General features: G+C 54.0%; 7 protein-coding genes across 7 annotated transcripts; 3 read left to right on the top strand and 4 right to left on the bottom strand.

Annotated features, from left to right (window-relative positions):
- Positions 1 to 253: 253 nt before the first annotated feature.
- GCG54_00013115 (uncharacterized protein) lies at positions 254 to 1,102 on the bottom strand (the record flags this gene model as incomplete). The annotated part of the gene is made up of 1 exon (XM_045412975.1): positions 254 to 1,102. One exon carries the CDS (start codon positions 1,100 to 1,102, stop codon positions 254 to 256), a length of 849 nt encoding a protein of 282 aa, XP_045256756.1.
- Positions 1,103 to 2,591: 1,489 nt separating this feature from the next.
- On the top strand, positions 2,592 to 4,419 carry GCG54_00013114 (uncharacterized protein; the record flags this gene model as incomplete). The annotated part of the gene is made up of 4 exons (XM_045412974.1): positions 2,592 to 2,891; positions 2,986 to 3,106; positions 3,159 to 3,705; positions 3,753 to 4,419. 4 exons carry the CDS (start codon positions 2,592 to 2,594, stop codon positions 4,417 to 4,419), a joined length of 1,635 nt encoding a protein of 544 aa, XP_045256755.1.
- A 61-nt stretch (positions 4,420 to 4,480) lies between these two features.
- GCG54_00013113 (uncharacterized protein) lies at positions 4,481 to 5,640 on the bottom strand (the record flags this gene model as incomplete). Its single annotated transcript, XM_045412973.1, has 2 exons — positions 4,481 to 5,540; positions 5,597 to 5,640. The coding sequence occupies 2 exons, from the start codon at positions 5,638 to 5,640 to the stop codon at positions 4,481 to 4,483; spliced, it is 1,104 nt and encodes a 367-aa protein (XP_045256754.1).
- A 1,419-nt stretch (positions 5,641 to 7,059) lies between these two features.
- On the top strand, positions 7,060 to 7,827 carry GCG54_00013112 (uncharacterized protein; the record flags this gene model as incomplete). The annotated part of the gene is made up of 1 exon (XM_045412972.1): positions 7,060 to 7,827. One exon carries the CDS (start codon positions 7,060 to 7,062, stop codon positions 7,825 to 7,827), a length of 768 nt encoding a protein of 255 aa, XP_045256753.1.
- A 260-nt stretch (positions 7,828 to 8,087) lies between these two features.
- GCG54_00013111 (Superoxide dismutase [Mn]) lies at positions 8,088 to 8,844 on the bottom strand (the record flags this gene model as incomplete). Its single annotated transcript, XM_045412971.1, has 3 exons — positions 8,088 to 8,210; positions 8,265 to 8,747; positions 8,797 to 8,844. 3 exons carry the CDS (start codon positions 8,842 to 8,844, stop codon positions 8,088 to 8,090), a joined length of 654 nt encoding a protein of 217 aa, XP_045256752.1.
- Positions 8,845 to 9,870: 1,026 nt separating this feature from the next.
- GCG54_00013110 (uncharacterized protein) lies at positions 9,871 to 11,929 on the bottom strand (the record flags this gene model as incomplete). Its single annotated transcript, XM_045412970.1, has 2 exons — positions 9,871 to 11,564; positions 11,695 to 11,929. The coding sequence occupies 2 exons, from the start codon at positions 11,927 to 11,929 to the stop codon at positions 9,871 to 9,873; spliced, it is 1,929 nt and encodes a 642-aa protein (XP_045256751.1).
- Positions 11,930 to 13,714: 1,785 nt separating this feature from the next.
- On the top strand, positions 13,715 to 17,622 carry GCG54_00013109 (Linoleate 10R-lipoxygenase; the record flags this gene model as incomplete). The annotated part of the gene is made up of 6 exons (XM_045412969.1): positions 13,715 to 14,000; positions 14,056 to 14,357; positions 14,408 to 14,600; positions 14,651 to 16,782; positions 16,831 to 17,091; positions 17,143 to 17,622. 6 exons carry the CDS (start codon positions 13,715 to 13,717, stop codon positions 17,620 to 17,622), a joined length of 3,654 nt encoding a protein of 1,217 aa, XP_045256750.1.
- Positions 17,623 to 18,979: the final 1,357 nt, after the last annotated feature.

Here is an 18,979-nt window from a genome sequence, read left to right as displayed (position 1 = left end):
AACTGCCGAAATGTCAGCAGCGCAAACGTAAAGGCTTGTCAAATTCCAATGCTGACTGGTGGAAGATCCCTTTTTATTATTTTGCATAACACCCACCCGTGATAGAGACAGTCTTCGGAGTGAACGGGCATTAATGGTAGAGTGTGTTCGTATACGGGACCACGATGGAATGATCAATTCCACACAAACCCAATGATGGCGATGAAGACAAAGCCACACGTCAAAATCCAAGATAGCTAAGCCGCGAAGCGTTTTACTGGAAGGACCTCTCGATCACAGTGTTAAATTCCCTCTCTGCATCTTGAGCATTCTTCAGCGCGTCACACCGTGCGTCGCCCATCCACTTTGCCGCCTTCTCCTCGGTGACACCTGCCACAAGTATGGTCTGGAGGTTCAAAGACTCGATCAACGCCGTGATGTTCCAAAAGTAGCTGCTGAGAGGTTTGACCAGAGCGCGCATCTCCATCTCCTCTCTGTCCTCCGCGGGAATAGTGACAAGAATCGGGTCAAAGTCCCTTATGTTCTCAAGTGTCGGGAAACTTTTCATCCAACTCATGTTGAGTTCGACTAGGTTCCGAAAATCAGATACGAACGCTGCCCCATCTCGCGCGATATCGACCGCCTTCTTCGCCATCTTCTTGGCTAGCTCCGGTTTCTCGGCCATGAGAATGATGTCGTAGAGCCTATTGGCCTGAATGCAGTTGTTCATGGCGATGTTGACTTCATCCGTTGCGTCGAGCAACTCAACATCTTCTTCGTCCAGCTGGACTGAAAAGTGTCGCAGGTGCCGACAGGGCTGTTCGTCGCATGCTTTGCACGGCCCGAGCTGGGGGGAGACCATCTCTGAGACGACGGGTTCCGGTGTCGATTCTCCTGGTATGACGAGATTCGGTACCATGCCCTGGGATGCGCTGTCCTTATCAGAGGGAATCTTGTGGGAAACGACTTCAACCGACTGCGTTGGTGGCTGAGTGGACGTCGGAAACGAGTCGGATTGCTGAGGCTCCCGAGCCTGCGACCGAGTGTTGTGTATCTTTGTCCACCTCAGCGGCCTGTCTGGTATGATGGAAGCTCCCTGGGAGGCCTTGGAACACCCATTCATGGTAAGGGGACGCGAAGTTCTCTTGGCCGCAGGTTCCACGGGATCATCATAGATACTTGGCCTGGGCCGCTGAGGAGCAGGTCGTTTCCTGGAGGTTGACTTGGCCGTACTCTCTCGAGTCTTTGGTACGGATTTAGGGCTGGGGCGTGCACCTTTCTGGATGCCATGACTGTGCAGCAATGGCAATACTGAAGGCTGTGATGGACGGAATGGATCGTGTGCGATATTAGATGCTGCCTTTGTGTTACCTGATGCTGGTGTTTTGTTCATGCTTCGGGAAGATGAAATTGAGGACGATGACGAAGCTGTCAACGAGCAAGAGGATGAATCAGTTGACGAGTCAGAGTCAGAAGACTGATCATGCGATGAGCGTGGCTGAGCCGGACTGGCTCCCTGCGTCAAGTGAACAGCGTCGATGTTTCCAGTATTTTGATTGGGCTGGATATCGATCGCATTGGAATCATGGTGTTTGGTGCTGTCCGTTGCGAACGATTTGAAAGGTTCAGGCTCGGATTTGAGGGTTGATGCTTCGTATTTGGAATCTTCGGTTTTGGTGTCCCGGTCTGGCAATGGCTCCACGGGACGATGCTGAAAGGTTTAGTGTCATGTAGGAAATATTTGAAGATCAACGCGAAGTCCTTGGGGGACAACTCACCGAGAAGGCGACAAAAGCATTCGAGATGTCTGCACACAGCAGGTGCGGTAAGCAGTCTGGCTTTGACTTCAAACGTTGCTCCACCTGTGCGGTGAGCCAACACTGTCCTTCTGTGCCAAGTTCTAGTAAAGTACATATAAATGAGCTGGGTAGCAAGATACGCACCACTGCAGCTAAGGCCAGTGACTCTGTAGAAAGTCTGAAGATAATCGATATATCGGTGATTGTATCCGATTAACGGGATCCATTCGGGGTGATCGCAGCCGAGAATGTCACTATGGACAACAGCACCGACCTTTGCGAAGAACGATTGTATTTTCCGGTCTCGAAACACCAAGGGCTTATTGAAGACGGGCGGTGGTCTTGCCGGGATCACATTCGCCCCCGCCATGATGATTGGGCAATCAGGAGACGATTGTGTAAGAGCAAAGATGTGTGGCAGCTGGGAGTTTTTGAGGCAATGAGTTCATGATGAGGCGTCAATAACTGCCTGAAATCACAGACAATGCCGAAATTGTTCTATACGTGTATTGATTAAGGGCTTCGACATCGAAAGCTGTCCATCTTACACGAGCTTCTCGGTGGCTTGTTCGGCACCTCGATTGTCTTGATTCCTTGGCATGGCTGGCCCAGGTGAATTCGAGGTGTCTGTGCGCAAAAGCGGATGATCCGACTGTTTCGATTGGCTGACTTCTGATGAAACATCTCCCTTCTCGGCTCCCGCAATTCGTTTTCCAGCCCCTGACACTCATCTGATCGACTCTTCAACAAACTTTTCAGCCCTACAACTCCTCCTACTGAGGCCGTCTCTTGGACACGAACTGTTGCGCAACCATGGAATCTATCAAAAGCTCCGTGGATGTGGTAGATGGCACATGGTCTCATCTCAACGGGCTGATCGCAGATGTGCCCTGCTGGACGTGCAGACGGAGGCGCCTGAGATGCGACAACCTCAAGCCGGCATGCGTCAAATGCACCCGGGCGGGGCTGCAGTGTCTGGGGTACGGACCCAATAAACCTCTTGTCTGGGTCGAACAAGGCCGCCGCCGCAAGTTGGCTCACAAACAGACGCCACATCCAGCATCACCAACCCTAGCCTCTTCCGTCAAAGATTATGACCAAGAATGGCCCAAGGTAAGCCGTTTCTACAGAGTTTATTGTCTGAACATGACGAGCTCATCACTACCAGCCCCAAGAGCCGCATAATCGAACACATGAAGACGTACAGCGCGCGCCAGAAGACGATGATCGGCAAATCAATAGATGGGAGGTTGGCCCACTTCTCCAGAGCCCAGTTGACCCCATCCTCCGCCAGCATGGCATCAAGTCCGTCGAGTACATATCTTATTGTGAGTCTAAACTCTTGATCTGGCTTAGCACTGATTAATCTTTCACTTTCAGACGAACAACGTTGTTGTATGGAGTGTAGCATCTATGACGAGAAATCTGTAAATCCGTTCAGACGGTTCATGCCAATGGCACTGTCTAACCCACTCGTTCATCATACCATCGTATCACTCGCGGCACATCATCGAGCGCGTTCTGAGATTACATTGGAACCTCCAGAGAAACATGGCTTGCTGTTTCATATGGCAGTCTCGGATAGCGTCGAGTCCAGTGATACTGCGACATCGTTGCAGCTCCGCTCCAGGGACTTTGCAGACGCTCTCATGCACAAGCAGCAAGCCATAGCGCACATGAGGTTGGCATTGACAGGCCCAAGCCCTTCGGACGCAGTTGTCGTGTCTACACTGCTTCTGATTTGGGTAGAACTTCTCGAATTTGGGTATCGGTCCTGGAAGTATCATCTCGGTGGCATGCGGGCTTTGCTGGTTTCGCGAACAAGCGCTGCCCTGAGAAGTGACGCCGAAGCTGGGTTAGCGGGTTCCGAATTGCATGATGCCACGTTTTGGAATTTTGGTGCTTATTTTGAGGAAATTTATGTCTCGTAAGTCAAGGGCACAGATTGCGCAGACAGCAAACTAACACCGGCAGGCTTCAAACATTTGGCTCAACATTGTGTCGCGATAAGCCAGACTTGTCTGAGACCTTCACCGACCCCGGACTTTACACGATCTTGAGACGTGGAGAATTCCGGGGTTGGACGGGATGTCCCGCGGAGCTGTCGCACATTCTCTGTGGCTTCAACTCCCTTCTGTGCACCTCGAGGGCTGGGAATTGCCAAGAAGACTTTGCCATGCGCGCGTCGCAACTATTTCAGCGGCTCGAACAGTTCTCTTGTCGGCAGTGGGCGGTGGACTACCCCGAACCACACTATGTGTCTCAGAGAGAGTCTTTGGCGCATGCCTACAAGTGTGCAATTAAGATCTACGGCCGGAGGGCTCTAGCCGGGCAACATTCCACCGAGCTTTCCCATGTTGCCCATGCCGCAGTTGAGTCTCTGCGATGCATTAGCCCAAGGGATTGTCATTTCAAAGGTTGCCAGTGGCCGGCATTTGTCGCAGGTGCTGAGGCAAGGGACCCCGCAGACCGGATGGCGGTCAAACAGATCCTTCTCGATATGCACAAACTGGTCAGGACGCGGAACGTGGAACAGGCCATACACATGCTCGAGAGAATATGGCGCCAATCGGAACTTCCAAACCCCAAAACATGGATTGAGTACGTGTATGATACAGGCGAAGAGTTACTTCTCGTATGAAAGGAGTACAAGCTAGCATGATGCCATCTGTGTTCGCGGCTGTGACCAACCACCCGTGTTTTCAAATGGCAAACCCGCCCTGCTGTCGCACCTGCATCAAGATGTCGTACATGAGGTCCTTGGGCAGGGTCCGCATGACCTTCTGCGTCTCGGCCTTGTCCATCATCTCGCCATGACGGCAGATCATGCCGACGACCACGTCCTTCATCTTCCGGTCGTCGTCGCCACCAGAGCACGAGGTGTAGACCTTCTCCGCCGCGCGCAAGAATTCCTCCGTGTGCCACTGGCTGTCGGCCTCTGCCTGGAATTTGTCGAATGAAAGGGACCGCAGACCGGCGATTCCGTATTTCCTGGATAGCGCATACACGTTGGCGTGCAGAACGAGACTCTTGGTGCCACTGGCTGCGACTGCCTCTATGCCGTTAGTCTTGGTGTTCACCACGGACGCGGCCGCTGGCTTAGCATCAACGGCGATGTTGCCGTTGCGAGTGGCGGGCGGCTTTGACTCGAGTACCGCACCACCTGCCTCGCTGTGGTTGTCATGACTGAGAGACGCCTCGAGGGCAACTGGGGACGCGAGGGAGTCGCCCTGGGGCTCGGGCGAACCCAGGCCAGCCTTCGCCTGGGCTTTGGCGCGCTTCTTCTGCTTCTTGGTGGTTCGCTGTGGCTGGGGTGGCAGGAAATCATCCAGGGTTTCTCCTGGGTCCTCTGCCTTGATGTCCTTGTCCAGAGGCGCGTCGTCTGACTTGATGGATCCGTTGGGACCGTCGTCGTCGGTGGTGTGTTCATTCGCATGGGCATGGCCGTTGGTCTGAGGCACGTATGTTGAGGGCTCCGAGGGATAGTCGAGCTGGTAGAAGTAGCGAATGACCATCCCGACCGCCTGAGGGTCATCGTCGGGAAGATTCAGGCATCCGTCTGTGGCCGCCTGCGGAGACAGTGCTACGTTAGCATCGAGATGGATTTTCTGTACCGGGACACGGATGCCGACCTGCGACTTGGCTTCACGACATTTCTCGGCGAAATAGCTGGATCTTGGGCACACAACCGCCTTGTGGACGTGGTACTCATTCTCACGACTGGCGATAGTGAGATCTGAGAACTCAGGATTGTTGTAAAGACTGTCTTGTGTGAGTCAATTGCGCTTGCGGCTTTTGCGATTCGCCGATGGACTTACTGCTTCAGAGAGCTTCTCAGCTCCTCGACAGCGTCGGCGCTCATGATGATAGGCGTCAAGAGCAGTCCTCCAACTCAAGAACGAGACCGTGAGGGATCTGGATCAACCAAACTTTGACATCGGGGCACGAGGGCAGCTATTTGTGCTTCAGCCATAGCCTCGCCAGCCCTTTACGACACAGCAGTGGCATGACAGCTTCTGGGCAGCTTCGTCCTCGTCGGAGAGTGTCCAGCGCATGCCTCATCTCGCCCACCATCATGCATTCGATCAAATTTCAGGCAAGCCTGGGCCGTGATGAGGCGGTTTGATTACCTCCCCCGAACCAATTGAGGGTGTGTAGACGACCTAGTTTACGCTCAGGAAGTAAGATGGCGCACACGCTTCTGCAGGCAGCATGCGACCGCGCGACGCAGCCTCGTCGTGATATGCCCCCTTCACGCCTGGAAGCCTGGTGTCATTGGATTCTTCAGCGCGGTTTGATGCGGAAGGCTTTCGTCATTGGAGCCCAAACAGCCACACCGTCCGCCCCGGTGGTGTCGGGACCGCGTCGCACGGCATGGTCAACGGCAGCAATGCATTGATACCTGGACAAGCAAACGGCCAGTCAATAAGTCCCGGGCAGCGCCTCGAAGTAGGCTCGGCTCGCTTGGTACCAATCGCAGCGCCGGAGGATGACACCCTCTTCAATGAAGTGCGGGGAACGGGACGCCCTCCTTGAGTGGCCGGATGCTGACCATGAATTGGGCGTCGTGGTTCGCAAGAGGCAACGAGGAGATGAATTGACTTTGGCGCAATGCAGAGCAGCCCGCGTCATTGGGCCTATGGCTGGGCCTGAATTGAGAGACGGAAAGATTTTGCTGGCAGCTCTATGACTTCGGTATCCGTAGGAGAAGAGAGTCAATGTGCTCGATTTCAGAATAGTGGCGGGGAGGATAAGAGTAAAACATTAATCAAAATGATCGATTTCCTCGAATATTTGCACATCTTGTACTTAGGACTGTCGCCTTTTGAATTCTGTACTCTAAATCCATGCGAGGTAGAATTTCGGCCGACTTACATTCGTGCGCCTCCCGAAGTGCGGAAGTGCCGAAGCGGGGCCATGTTCACCGATCCGATGCCGGTCACCGCCGGAGTTTTCGCCATGTACCTTACTTGACCGAAGCTGCCCAACGTGTTACCCGTCGGCTAGTAACTCATGTGCGCTGGCCGTGAGATGAAGAGCGGCGGTGCTCTAGTGTCCTCTGTGGAAAACAGAAAGGCCTACCCATTTCCTCGCGCACGGTTCAGAATAACATCGCTTCCTCAACCATGCTCGATGGAGATAGCACAACGTACTTAGCTAGTGGCCGGGTTAAACTTGGTGCAGCATCACGACCTTTCCTCAATTCCGGCTAAGAAAAGTTCTCAACTCACCTGTCAATGTTAGTCAAGACGCATGTACGAAGTTCCGGTCAATAACAATCATGGTTCATCGTGTCTACCTGGTCCTCTGCATCTGCCTCTCCATGCTCTTGTTTGCATCGGCTGCGAAAATGCCCGATTATGGCGTCTGGAAGGGGACAGCGACATTCTTTTCTGCCCCTCAGAGCCCTTCAGAACGAACGGCACTTTTGACCATCCGAGATGGCAAGACCTACCACACAAGCCCCGCCCCTACGCCCCCGCCAAACATTGATATACTCACAACTCTCAGTATGGAAGCACCAGACGTTCACGACACTCGCATCGTGTATTGGATAGATCGCAACTTTACAGCCTCTCTTGTGTCAGACAGCTTCATGTTGGCGAATCTGAAGCCCGGATACCACGAGATTCCATCATCCGAGCGAGATCCTCACCATGTCCCAGGACTTGACATGGTGGCAGACGGACATATTCACATGATAAAGGGAACATTCAGCACACACAACGTTCCAGGACATGTTCAGGATACTGCCGACATGATGATGTCCTTTTTTGACCCGGCAGTTGAGGCGCAGGCGGATGTTTGGGTCTGGGGCCAACGAGGAGAACACGGACAAGGACTTGTCATGCATCATGTCCAAATGAATCAAGGGCATTCGGGGATGCTCGCCGAAGAGAATGGACGAAATCAAGACGGCGGTGTTATAGTCAGATACTACGACCACTGGGAGGCGCTGTTCATTGCGTTCCCCCAGCAGGCAGCCATCACGGATGAAGCGGGAGAGCCAGTCGGCGATGTCCTGGCTAATATCGCTGGTCGAGGGTAGCGACGCAAGATGTGTTCAGGAGGGGAGGGGCTCATCAAGGGCATTGAGTCAGCACGAAATACGCAGACTGGGATCTGTTGCCAAAATCGGATCATCTTGGTTGACGAGCTGATGAGACTAAAGCAAGGCTTTCCGCGTGCTCTGAGCGCCGTATCAACAATGATAACGTTTCGGTTCACAAACGGTTATAACAAGTGCGCCCCGTCATGAGAAGTCGTGAGAATAGCAGACCTGCACCGCGAAGCCTAAGCGTGGGCCAGCTACATGCCAGCCTTCAAAATCTCAAAGGCATCTTCACGATTGCCCCTGAACCGCTCCTCGGCAGCCGTCCAGTTGATGATCTTCCACACGTTGTCGACATACGATGCTTTGCCGTTCTGGTACTTTAGAAATCGTCAGCCAAACCGCGTCGAACATGCCAAGGTCGACAGACGTACCTGCAGATAGTATGCGTGTTCCCACATGTCGATACCAATAATGGGCACCTCTCCGCCAACGACGGGGTCTTGGTCCTTGGTTGTGACGATGCGAAGTCCACCGTCCCTTCCAGGAGCCTTGACCAGCCATCCCCATCCTGAGCCCTGAATACCCATCAATGTCGAGGAGAAAACAGTTCTCAGGCCAGCAAGACTACCAAATGTGGACTTGATCTGTTCCATAAGCGATGGAGCGGAGCCCTTGGGGTCCGAGGCGTCTTTGCTGTCTGCAGGGGCGAGGGTCTTCCAGAAGAGCGAGTGGTTGATGTGGCCTCCGCCGTTGAACTTGATCATGTTTTGCAGGGCAATCTGGTCGGGAATGTTGACCTCGGCCACGGCTTTGGAGTAGTTACCCAAGGCAGCATTGAGGTTCGTGACGTAGGCCTGGTGGTGCTTATCATGGTGCAGTGTCATGATTTCCGCCGAAATGTGCGGTTCGAGAGCCTTTGTATCACGTCAGGCTGTGATGTTGCGTTGCCATTGAGTGACTTACATTGTAATCGTAGGGGAGGGGAGGCAGCGTATACGTCTGGACAGCCATCTTGGGCGGGTCGTCCTGTACCAGTGAGCGAACGGTGTTCCAGCGGCGATTACATGCGGCATCAAAGCCCGCGAACGACGACGGAGGCGCTTCACAAACAGCACAGAGCACGGCGTGTCTGGAGAAAAGAGTCGACGCTGGGGAGAACCCACCATCTGCGCATATTGGACCTGTTGGGGGAACTCGCTGGGCATATAGGACGCCGCGCCCGATGAAGGGGTGGCTAGGACTGATGAGACGCTAGTCATGGCTCCCTTGCGATGATTGCGCAAAAGCCAATCGACGAGGGCAGAAGACCGCCGTATGGCTACCTGATGAGGCTACAGAGGGGATCTGGAAGACGAGTAGCCGTTGGCAGGGAATACTCAGTGAACGACAAGCAGCGATGGCGGTTGCCGAGGGGGTGGATCGCCTGCCGAGACGTGTCAAAGGTCAGTGACGCGAACCACGGCAAGGTTGACATGCGCTTTATGCTTTGGGGCGGGACGTCGAAGCCGAGATAACAACGCCTTGGGCCCTTTACCTTGCTTGGGGAGTTCTTGCGTTGAGAGGGGTGCCGTTTGGCTTGACGGGGAGAGAAACTGAGAGCAACGGCGAGCAGATGAGACGGTGAGGGCGAGCCAAATAGTTTCCAGTCGGGCCGTCGCGCAAGGCAAGGTTCATACACATCGATCCAATGGACAAGGGACGGGCAGAGTTGAAGCAATGGAAACAAACTAGTCGAGGTACAATGTGCACGGCTCGATGGCCACGTTGCGGTTTCTCCTCTCAGGGCGTCGATCGCCGCGTCCGGGGTCTTGGGGGGCCGCTAAAGCCGAAGGCCTGGAGCTTAATAATGTGAGGTGCCCCTGAAGAGCACCACTGCACCGGACGCTGCCCATCGCGAAAGCGAAAGCCACACTCGCAGGGGCATTTATGCTTATGTACCTTACTTCAACTATGCTTCTTACCATACTCGAGCCATCAACCAAACGCAATGTCAGAGTTGCATGGACTTTGACTTTGTCCTTCCTCGCAGCTTTTATCTCATTCGGCCTTGGGCTCACGAACCCAAATCTCGTCAATGGGGTCTCCTCTGCCCTGAACACACTTCCACTTGCCCATGCCGTACTCCTTGGGCGCAACTCGGCACCCTCTGCCACCGCCTCCCACGATTAGGTTTCCGGGACGGTATTTGGGATCCCTCTCCATCCTGCGAATGACACTTCCGTGGACCCTCACCTTATCCGGCACATCACGCACCTCGCCCCTGGGTAGAGGCCAGCGGATGGGCTTCCAACTCCCATCAGGCCTCAGGTCCAGCCGACGGAAGGGGAGATGTTCCATCATACGCCACAGGAAGACCGTCGCAGGGTGCATCCCGCATTTGAAGTCCAGAGAGTCGTGGATATCCGCCTCGTGCGCCGTACTAATCATCTTGCCGAACAGAGTTCCTGTCTCGGCATGGGTCATCCCGTCGGCCTCTTCGTCGGCCTGCACTGTGGCTGATCCGCTCGGAGACGCGCTCGGAGACCCGACCGGAGATGGAGCGTCCACATGGATCTCGGGGACGGTTGATGGAGCACGTGATCTTTCAGGGGTCTCATTTACCCAGGGGACGGGATGGAACCCAGGTCCAGCGACCGACTCAACGCATCCCAGGTTCTCGAGCTGGTCAATATCGAAGGTCAATCCTGCGCGGATGGCCTCGCGCACCATCCAGACCAACGGGATGTGGCTGGCATTCTTGCTACCGGCCTTTACATCCCATCCTCCGCCAATGTCGCCGTGGCCCCCGGCAAACCACACCTCGTCGACGCTCTGCTCCTCTTCGTCGTCCGAATCGTAACCCAGATCCTCCATCGGCGGTTTGGAGTGGATTGATGAAGCATCATGTTCTGTGCCACCCGGGTATGACCGGTTCGTAGTCCTCGACTTGGACCTGGAACGGGAACGGAAAGGCGCAGGGTGATCTGCGTCTTCCCCCTGTGCGCGGGACTGGCGTCGACCGCGGTCTTCCGCAGCGACAATATCGTCCGGCGCGAGAGTTGATCTCCGGCCAGGCCTGTACTTCTCCTGGAACTCCTGCACCTTTTCGTTGATGGGGTGGTGGTGTTCCATCATCCGCTTAGCAGCACTCTTCTTGCGGCACCTGTTGGGCTCCTGGTAGATAAGGTCCTGGCGGAACTTGGCACGCCGCTCGTCGATGCTCACGGCGTGCCTGATGACCTTTGCCGAGCTCCGAGCGGTGTACGGGAACTTGCTCCGCTGCATCCATGCCGTCTCGAACCGGGGCACGCTGTTTACAGTGTCGAAGAGTCCCAGAAACCGGATCCTCCGGATTGGTCGCGAAAACGTCTCGCGGAACCCCTTGAGGAACTGGTACATCTTCTCGCGATCTTCTTTGCCCTGAGGCGTGGAGTTTGACCTGCGAGCCTGCCACTGGGAGAAAGAGTTCCACGCGAACGACACCATCTCCTCATTTCCATGGGCAAGCAGGCCGACAAAATCCAGCATTTCTGCGAGGAACCTAGCCACGTAGGCTCCCCGTGAGAAGCCGAACATGTAGATGTCATCACCTGGTGAGTAGTATCGCATCAGAAAGCGATAGCCGCCCACGACATGCTGGTCGAAGGATGATCCTATGGCGGAGTCTTTGGCCATCTGGTAGTATGACTTGCACTTGGCCCGCAGGCCGTTGTGCGTCAAGTTGTCGGAGACAACATACGTTCCGATGCCAGCTGTGACAACGTCAACAATCGCACATCGACGTTTGCTCGGGACGACTTACGTTGGTAATAGTGAACTATCGCTCGGGTTAGCTAGCTGGCAGAAAAGAAGGGCCGGCAAGTGCAGCGGACGAAGACTCACATTGGTCGTTTGCGTTGCTGTCTAGCATGCGGAAGATTTTCAGGATGTTGCTGTCGCTATCGTCCCCCCGGAACTTGTTTCCGGTTCCGTCAAAGCAAAGAATCAGCTTTCGCCGGGGGCCGCACACCTGCCCGGTCCGGAACGCGCCGTTGTCGAACGGGCTGACATCCCTTGACTCTCTGATAGCCGACTGGCCGTTCTGAGTGTGAGGATGCTTGAGAATATGAGGATGCATCGTTGACACTGCTGTTCATACGTGAAGCTTGTCTTCTTTTCTCAGCTCCTAACACCTATGGAGTGCCAAGTAGCTACTTCTCGTGCGCGGACGTGGGTGCGTTTTCCCTTATACGGGTGGTTACGTTTCGCGATCTTTTGACACCCCGACGCATTCCATATGTTTCTCAAGGGGGCACGGCGGTCTGGCAAGTCCTGGTAGTCGGTGACAGGTGATATGCAACCGGTCAGATCCGGACTGATGTGCGTCACCAAACGGCATTCCCTATAGAAGCTCGTCTTTTGCGTGGGCCAATCGTTTCTCATCAGCGGCGCCGACTTTCCGCTCGTGTCTTACACCATCTGCAATGCATTTTTAACCCAGTGTCGTGAAATGATGCCAGAATTGAATCAGCATGATCGTCGGCCTCGGTCAAGCCTGTGAGCTTCACTTCACCCGCGACTCACACCGTCCATGAGTGAAACCTCTTCGTGAAACAGATCTACACCTAACAGCCACTAGTCGAAGCATTGGAACTGTAAACCCCTCTTTCTGACAAACCAAGACACCTGTGGTATGAATGTTTTCGGACAAGGGCATCCTCAGCTTTGAGCCTAGAGACTAGGGAAAGAGACATGTCTCATGCCCAATTTCGAAAGATGCCCCTTGTTAAGGAATGGACTTGGCGCAAACCGCTCTTTTGGGCAGTCGCCCTAATCCGCTCGACCACTAGCTCTTCAGAAGCCGAGATAGCTCGCAGATGTGCGAGAGATTATGGACACTTGGAATGTAATACAATAGTAGATCACTGTGAGACATGCGGCAGAGCTAACAATGCCACCAATCACCAACTGCCACAGAGTGACATCATCAATGGCTGGAGGCTTGTCTTGCAACTCTTGATGCCCATTCGGGAGCGTTTTCACCGTCGAGAGATATGACCCGCAATGTGCCAAGTCCTGTCGGAACGGGTCGATCTCGTCAAGGCTAGGGCGCGGGGATCTGCGAGCCGGTTGGGCTGGCTCGACAGTTACACAAGATTCTTATCTGTCTCTCTAGGATTGAGGAAACATCTTCACATGAAGGCGGGGCTTGACCTCAAGCGTGCAAGCGGATTCAACCCATTGGGCAGCGCAGTCAAGACTGATTCCCATCGCACAACATACACGAGCCGTGAAATGCATGTCTTGGGGTGATGCTGTTGATCAGGAATGCCGGCGCTCAGCCGTGTTGCAGATGATTTCTTCCCAAGAGGGCCTACGGCAGCTCGCATTGCGTGTGTCCCTGCCGTGAAAGTTAGTTCGGCAGTACGGCCGCATCCAACGGTCAGAAATGATTCGTCAACGGCATCCCGGCGGTTGCATCGCGGGCAGAAACCGCAAATTTTGAGCAACCTCGAAAGGAAGCATGGATCGGCAGATGGGCTGAGCGATGATCTTTCCCTAGTGCTCCCGAGAGGGATCACCACCGATGGTTGCAGGGGCACATCCGGCCGACATACCATCCGCGGTGGGGTCTAGTCCCAGACAGCATCTAAGACAGTCGAGCGCTATCGTCGCGGTCTCATCCGTTGGTATTCGTGAGAGTTTTCACGTGCCTCAGCATGAGGTGGTACCGACGGAGAGAGACGGCCTGAAACCCAGTTACAATGGAAGTCACCTCATTTGTGGCCGAGATGCTGTGTCCCTGATAAGAGTGCGAGAATACCCAGGCCTGAAGCTTTTACGCTCGTCTCGCGACTTTGTTTTTACGGACAAACGTAAAGGATCAACGATACTCGTGACTTACACCAATGATTTGCCCGTCATGAGCCAGAAGCGCGGGAGTCATTCGAGCGGCGTGGCAGAGCATGAACATGTCGAACAGCATTCCGCTAAACACGACCATGGCGTTCGCCCTCACGCAAGAAGCCTGGATATTCCGAGCGAAGGCGATCCAACCTATGGCAAGCATGATGTCAAGTTGAGTGGTCTTCGCAAGGCTCTTGCCGAATCGAAGCGACCGCTGCCAGTCATGTTCGGTGACGGGTCATACCCCGTGGACCAATCTCGCCCAGGAAAGAGGCAAGAATTCAAGTCTTTGCAGGCTCGAGGTATGAAATTCGATTTTCAGCTCAAGGAGGTTCATTGCCTAATAGTTTACCCCAGACTTCAAGACTTTGTACGACATTCTTAAAGGAAAGATCAAGGACCACGGTGTACAGGATGACAAGACGATGATCATGGAACGCACCATTCAGATCGTCGCAAAGCTGCCGCATAGATCCAGACTTCGAGACATCCTTACCAACGTCTTCATCGAGCAGCTCTGGGACTCTCTTGAGCACCCGCCACTGTTGTACTTGGATGGCCCCCCGGAAGATTCCAAGTTAGATAATGCAAGACGCGACAAGCATGGTAATCTTAAGCCTGTGAAGTACATGTACCGCACAGCCGATGGATCTTATAACGTGAGTGTCGTCGATCGCGGAATGGCGTGGACATACTAACCATCTCGAAGAACCCGTTGTTTCCTCTACGCGGTGCTGCGAGACAGCCGTATGCTCGGTCTGTCAAGCCTCGTCACGTTGCCCTGGGCGCCTTGCCCGACCCGAGTTTGGTTTTCGACTCCGTCATGGGTCGGCGCGAATTCAAGTCGCACCCCAATAATGTGTCAAGTGTTTTATGGCACTGGGCCACCATCATCATTCACGGTATTTCCCGTCTACCAAATGTACAACTAGCTCATTCTGACAACTCTCAGATTTGTTCTGGACAGACCGCGAGAACTCCAACATATCAAACACGTCGGCTTACCTCGATCTCTCACCACTGTACGGTAGCAACCAGATAATGCAAGACGAAGTCAGGTCGCACAAGGACGGGAAGCTCCACCCTGACGCATTCGCTGACAGGCGATTGAACATCATGCCCCCCGGAGTTTGTGTCCTCCTCGTCATGTTCAACCGTTTCCACAACCATGTGGCCGAGAACCTAGCCGCTATCAATGAGAACAACCGCTTTCCGCCTCCAGCCGATGGCGATGCGGAGGCAGCGAAGCGCTATGACGAGGACCTCTTCCAGACTGCACGACTGGTCACTTGCGGCTTGTACATCAACATCACCCTTGTCGACTACGTCCGCAACATTGTCAATCTCAACCGGACCAATACTACTTGGACGCTTGATCCACGCCAAGAGGCCGGTGCCGGTGCTGGGACCCCGAAGGGCGCCGAAATTGGTACCGGAAATGTCAACTCGGCCGAATTCAACCTCTGCTATCGCTGGCACTCCTGCATCTCCGAGCAGGACGCGAAGTGGATCGATCAGGCTTTCAAAGAAAAAGAACTGCAGCATGTCCTCACCAAGAAGGAAACGGATGAGATGGCCATCAAAGCGTACCTGAAGTTGGGCAAAGACGAAACGGGCAAAGACATTCCTACCGAAAAACGTGCATTTGGAGGACTCGAGCGTGACAAAGTGACTGGCAAGTTCAATGACGATGATTTGGTTCATATCATTACAAGTGCTGTGGACGCGCCCGCCGGTTCTTTTGGGGCGCGCAACGTTCCTCTGTCCATGAAAAACGTGGAGGTTGCAGGCATCAAGCAAGCGCGCGAATGGAACGTCGCCGGCCTAAACGAGTTCCGCAAGCACTTTGGCCTCAAGCCATACGACACTTTCGAAGAGATCAACCCCGATACGGAGGTTGCGGAAGCTCTCAGACATCTCTACCAGCATCCGGACAACGTTGAACTCTATCCGGGTCTCGTCGCAGAAGACTCCAAGAAGCCCATGTCGCCTGGCGTTGGAATCGCGCCGACTTACACCATTTCGCGAGTAGTTCTGTCTGATGCAGTGTGTCTTGTCCGCGGTGACAGATACTACACCATCGACTACAACCCACGCAACCTCACGAGCTGGGGCTTCAAGGAGGTTGAGTACGACCTTGACGTCAACCACGGCTGTGTGTTCTACAAGCTTTTCCTCAGGGCTTTCCCCAACCACTTCAAGGGGAACTCAGTCTACGCCCACTACCCCATGGTCACCTCATCGGAGACGAGGAAGATTTTGACGAGCCTCGGACGACATGACCAATTTGACTACCAGAAGCCGCAACTTTACAAGACTCCCAAAGATTACACAACTCAGGGGGATTACATTGAGCACGGGGAACCCTTCCGGCGACATGTCAACATTCTGTCAAACAGGGCAGCCGAGCATATTTCCAAGAGCGAGAACAAGTACAAAGTTACCTGGAGCAACGGCTTCAATCGTATCATGGGTACTTGGAACAAGTATTTGTCGTCGAGCGACAACGACTACCGCAAAGCACAGGCTTGGATGGACCATGAGCTCCGCAGAGACAGCGGCCAAGACAACATCAAGAACTTCTACTTCCAGATCACCAAGAAGTTGATAAACGAAAAGTCGTACACCTTGGGTTATCATAATCCAGACATACCCTGTGAGTTGCAGACGCACGTTGATATCATTCGTGACGTGGGCAACCTGGCGCATGTGCACTTTGCTTCTCACGTTCTCAACTTGCCCCTGAAGACCAAAGAGAACCCGAAGGGCGTATTCACCGAACAAGAGATGTATCGGGTCATGTCAGCTGTCTTTGATTCCGTTTTCCTCAACAGCGACCCGGTCAAGGCCTTCCCTCTTCAGCAGGAGGCGCAGAGGGGCCTGTCGGAGCTCGGGGCCTGGCTGGAGAAGAACGTCAAAAAGCGATCCAAGCTCCCAGTTGACAGAGCTCCCGGCTCGCATCTTGCATCGTATGGGCCGAATTTGATCAACAATCTGTCGAAAGATGGCGTCAGCACTCACGACATGACCTGGAACTACATCCTGCCAACGGCCGTGGCAATGGTGCCGGCGCAGGCGCAGATGGTAAGTCGCATTCACGTCACGATTTACTTCATTGCTAACCCCGCGTAGTTTGCCCAAGCAGTCAACTACTACCTGGACCATGCGGATCTTGTCATGAAGATTCATCATGTTGCGGTACAGCAGCAGAACAAGGAAACCGACGCTGAGCTGCTAGGCTACGCATTGGAAGGTATCCGCCTAGCAGGCGGCTTCATTTCTTGTCGCGAGGCAACCGTCAACGAGACGATTGTGGACGAGAGAGTCGTCGATAGCAAGGTTGTGCAGGAACATGTGAGGATTCAGCCAGGCGACAGAGTCTCTCTCACATTCGTGAGTTGCCCTTCAATTGACCTCATGACCAAAGACTAATATGCAGCGCAGACCGGCATGGCTGGCTTGGACCCGACGCACTTTCCCGACCCGCAGAGGGTCAACCCGAGGAGACCGTTGGAGTCATACGTTCACTACGGCTTGGCGGCACATGGCTACCTGGGTACGAGTACTACTCATGCAGCGCTCATTGGCATGTTCAGAGCCGTATTCCAGTGCCAGAGACTGGAGCGACTGCGTGATCAGAGCAAAACAGAGCCTGAGCGTTTCGTTGAGCAGCCCCAGGGAATCATCAAGAAGGTGACAAGATCTGTGACCTCGGGTCACGTGTTGCAGCGTTCGCACAGCCAGGAAGAGCCTCAGGGAATTATCCAGAAGGTGACGTCCGTGGCCTCGGGGCATGTGTTGCAACGTCCGGGCAGCCAGGAGAGTGTTGCGAGAACAGATGGCGTCTCGCAGTACCTGACGGAGGATTGGGGAATACTGCGACCGTTCCCTGTGAGCATGAAGGTCAGATGGAGACCTACATGAGGTTGGCTTCAGGTTGATGAATACCCCGGATGAGTTAGTATCGTTGCGTAGTCGAACCAATCGATTTTAAGTGTATTGCTGAAGAGCTTGTAGTCCCCGAGTGTGATGATGGTGATGAGACTGGCTAGTGACTGGCTCGTGAGTCTTGATCTAAGAAATGACCACACTTTGAGACCATCGTGCATTCATTTCATCGCCTGAGACGGACCCCAATTCATACCCAGTAAAAATTGGTCCACAGATGTTGAATCAATGGGGGCACGATGATAAAAATTCATTCAATCGGTGCTCGTTGGTTGCATTCGCTTGCGCTACAAGTGGCCCGACCATGACCGTCGACGGCACAGGAAATCCGAACATGGGTCATTCTCCGCCTTGGTCGGAGGGGGCCGACAGGGGGTTCCGATGTGGGACGACCGAATTGCTGAGATGCCCTGTGATGACGATCATTTCTCCGCCCAAGACATGGGCGGGGCTGCGGTCTTGCCCTGAGTGCCAAGTCGCAGAGACATTGATTGCCACGCGTTCAAGGCCAATTGTAAAGGGATGAATTCGTTTGCAAGGGATGGGATTGGCTTCGGCCGACTCTGACAGGTCTTGGCCTGGATACTGCGACCGAGACAGAGCTGAAGGTGATGGCGGGAATGAGGGGTCTTTGAAGGAGAAGAGAAAAGAAGAGGAAGAGGAATTGGATTCGCATAGTCTGTGCCCCGCGGATCCGCCCTCGCTGCACCAGAGGATGTGCAGTGGTAGTGATCGATCAACAACACTGTTCGGCTTGGGGCCGAGTTGTCGAGTGCAACGCGGAGCCGCGTGCGCATGGGATGTCGCATTCGCATGCTGCATCCCAGGTTATATCTTCACACAGACATCAATAGAAAGCATTTGAATAATTTATATGTGAGTCTAAACGGTCATCAATTGATCATCTTGTTGATTCCATGATACGGCGTTTACATGTAACGAGTTGTGGCTTGTGTGTGGCTTGAATGTGGCTGATTGTGTGGCTGGTGTTGGGATGAAAACAGCGGCAAGGCAGCCAGCGACATTTTTTTAAAATATTCTTTCGGATACACAGCAGACGGCTGAGCGTGCCGCCGATATTGTTTCAATGTGATTGCCAGTTGCAGAGAGGGCTATTCTGGTTCCGCCAAGAGGAGACGGCATGAGGGGGCGAAGACTTAACAACGGAGATTAAGGAGGATAAATGACGGTAGCCCCGTTGTGCCTAGCGGCGGATGGGTCAAGAGCCCCAAGAATACAGATTCTGGAACTCACTCACCTCCGGTTCTGGGCCACCGGCCGGCGCACGCGAGCGCTTCGGGAGTGCTTCCACGCTGTTCTGTCGGGTCGGAGC

The sequence above is a fragment of the Colletotrichum gloeosporioides genome (assembly GCF_011800055.1).
Source record: "Colletotrichum gloeosporioides strain Lc1 chromosome Unknown consensus_112, whole genome shotgun sequence".
Lineage (NCBI taxonomy): Eukaryota > Fungi > Ascomycota > Sordariomycetes > Glomerellales > Glomerellaceae > Colletotrichum > Colletotrichum gloeosporioides.
This window is presented reverse-complemented; position numbering and strand designations above follow the sequence as displayed.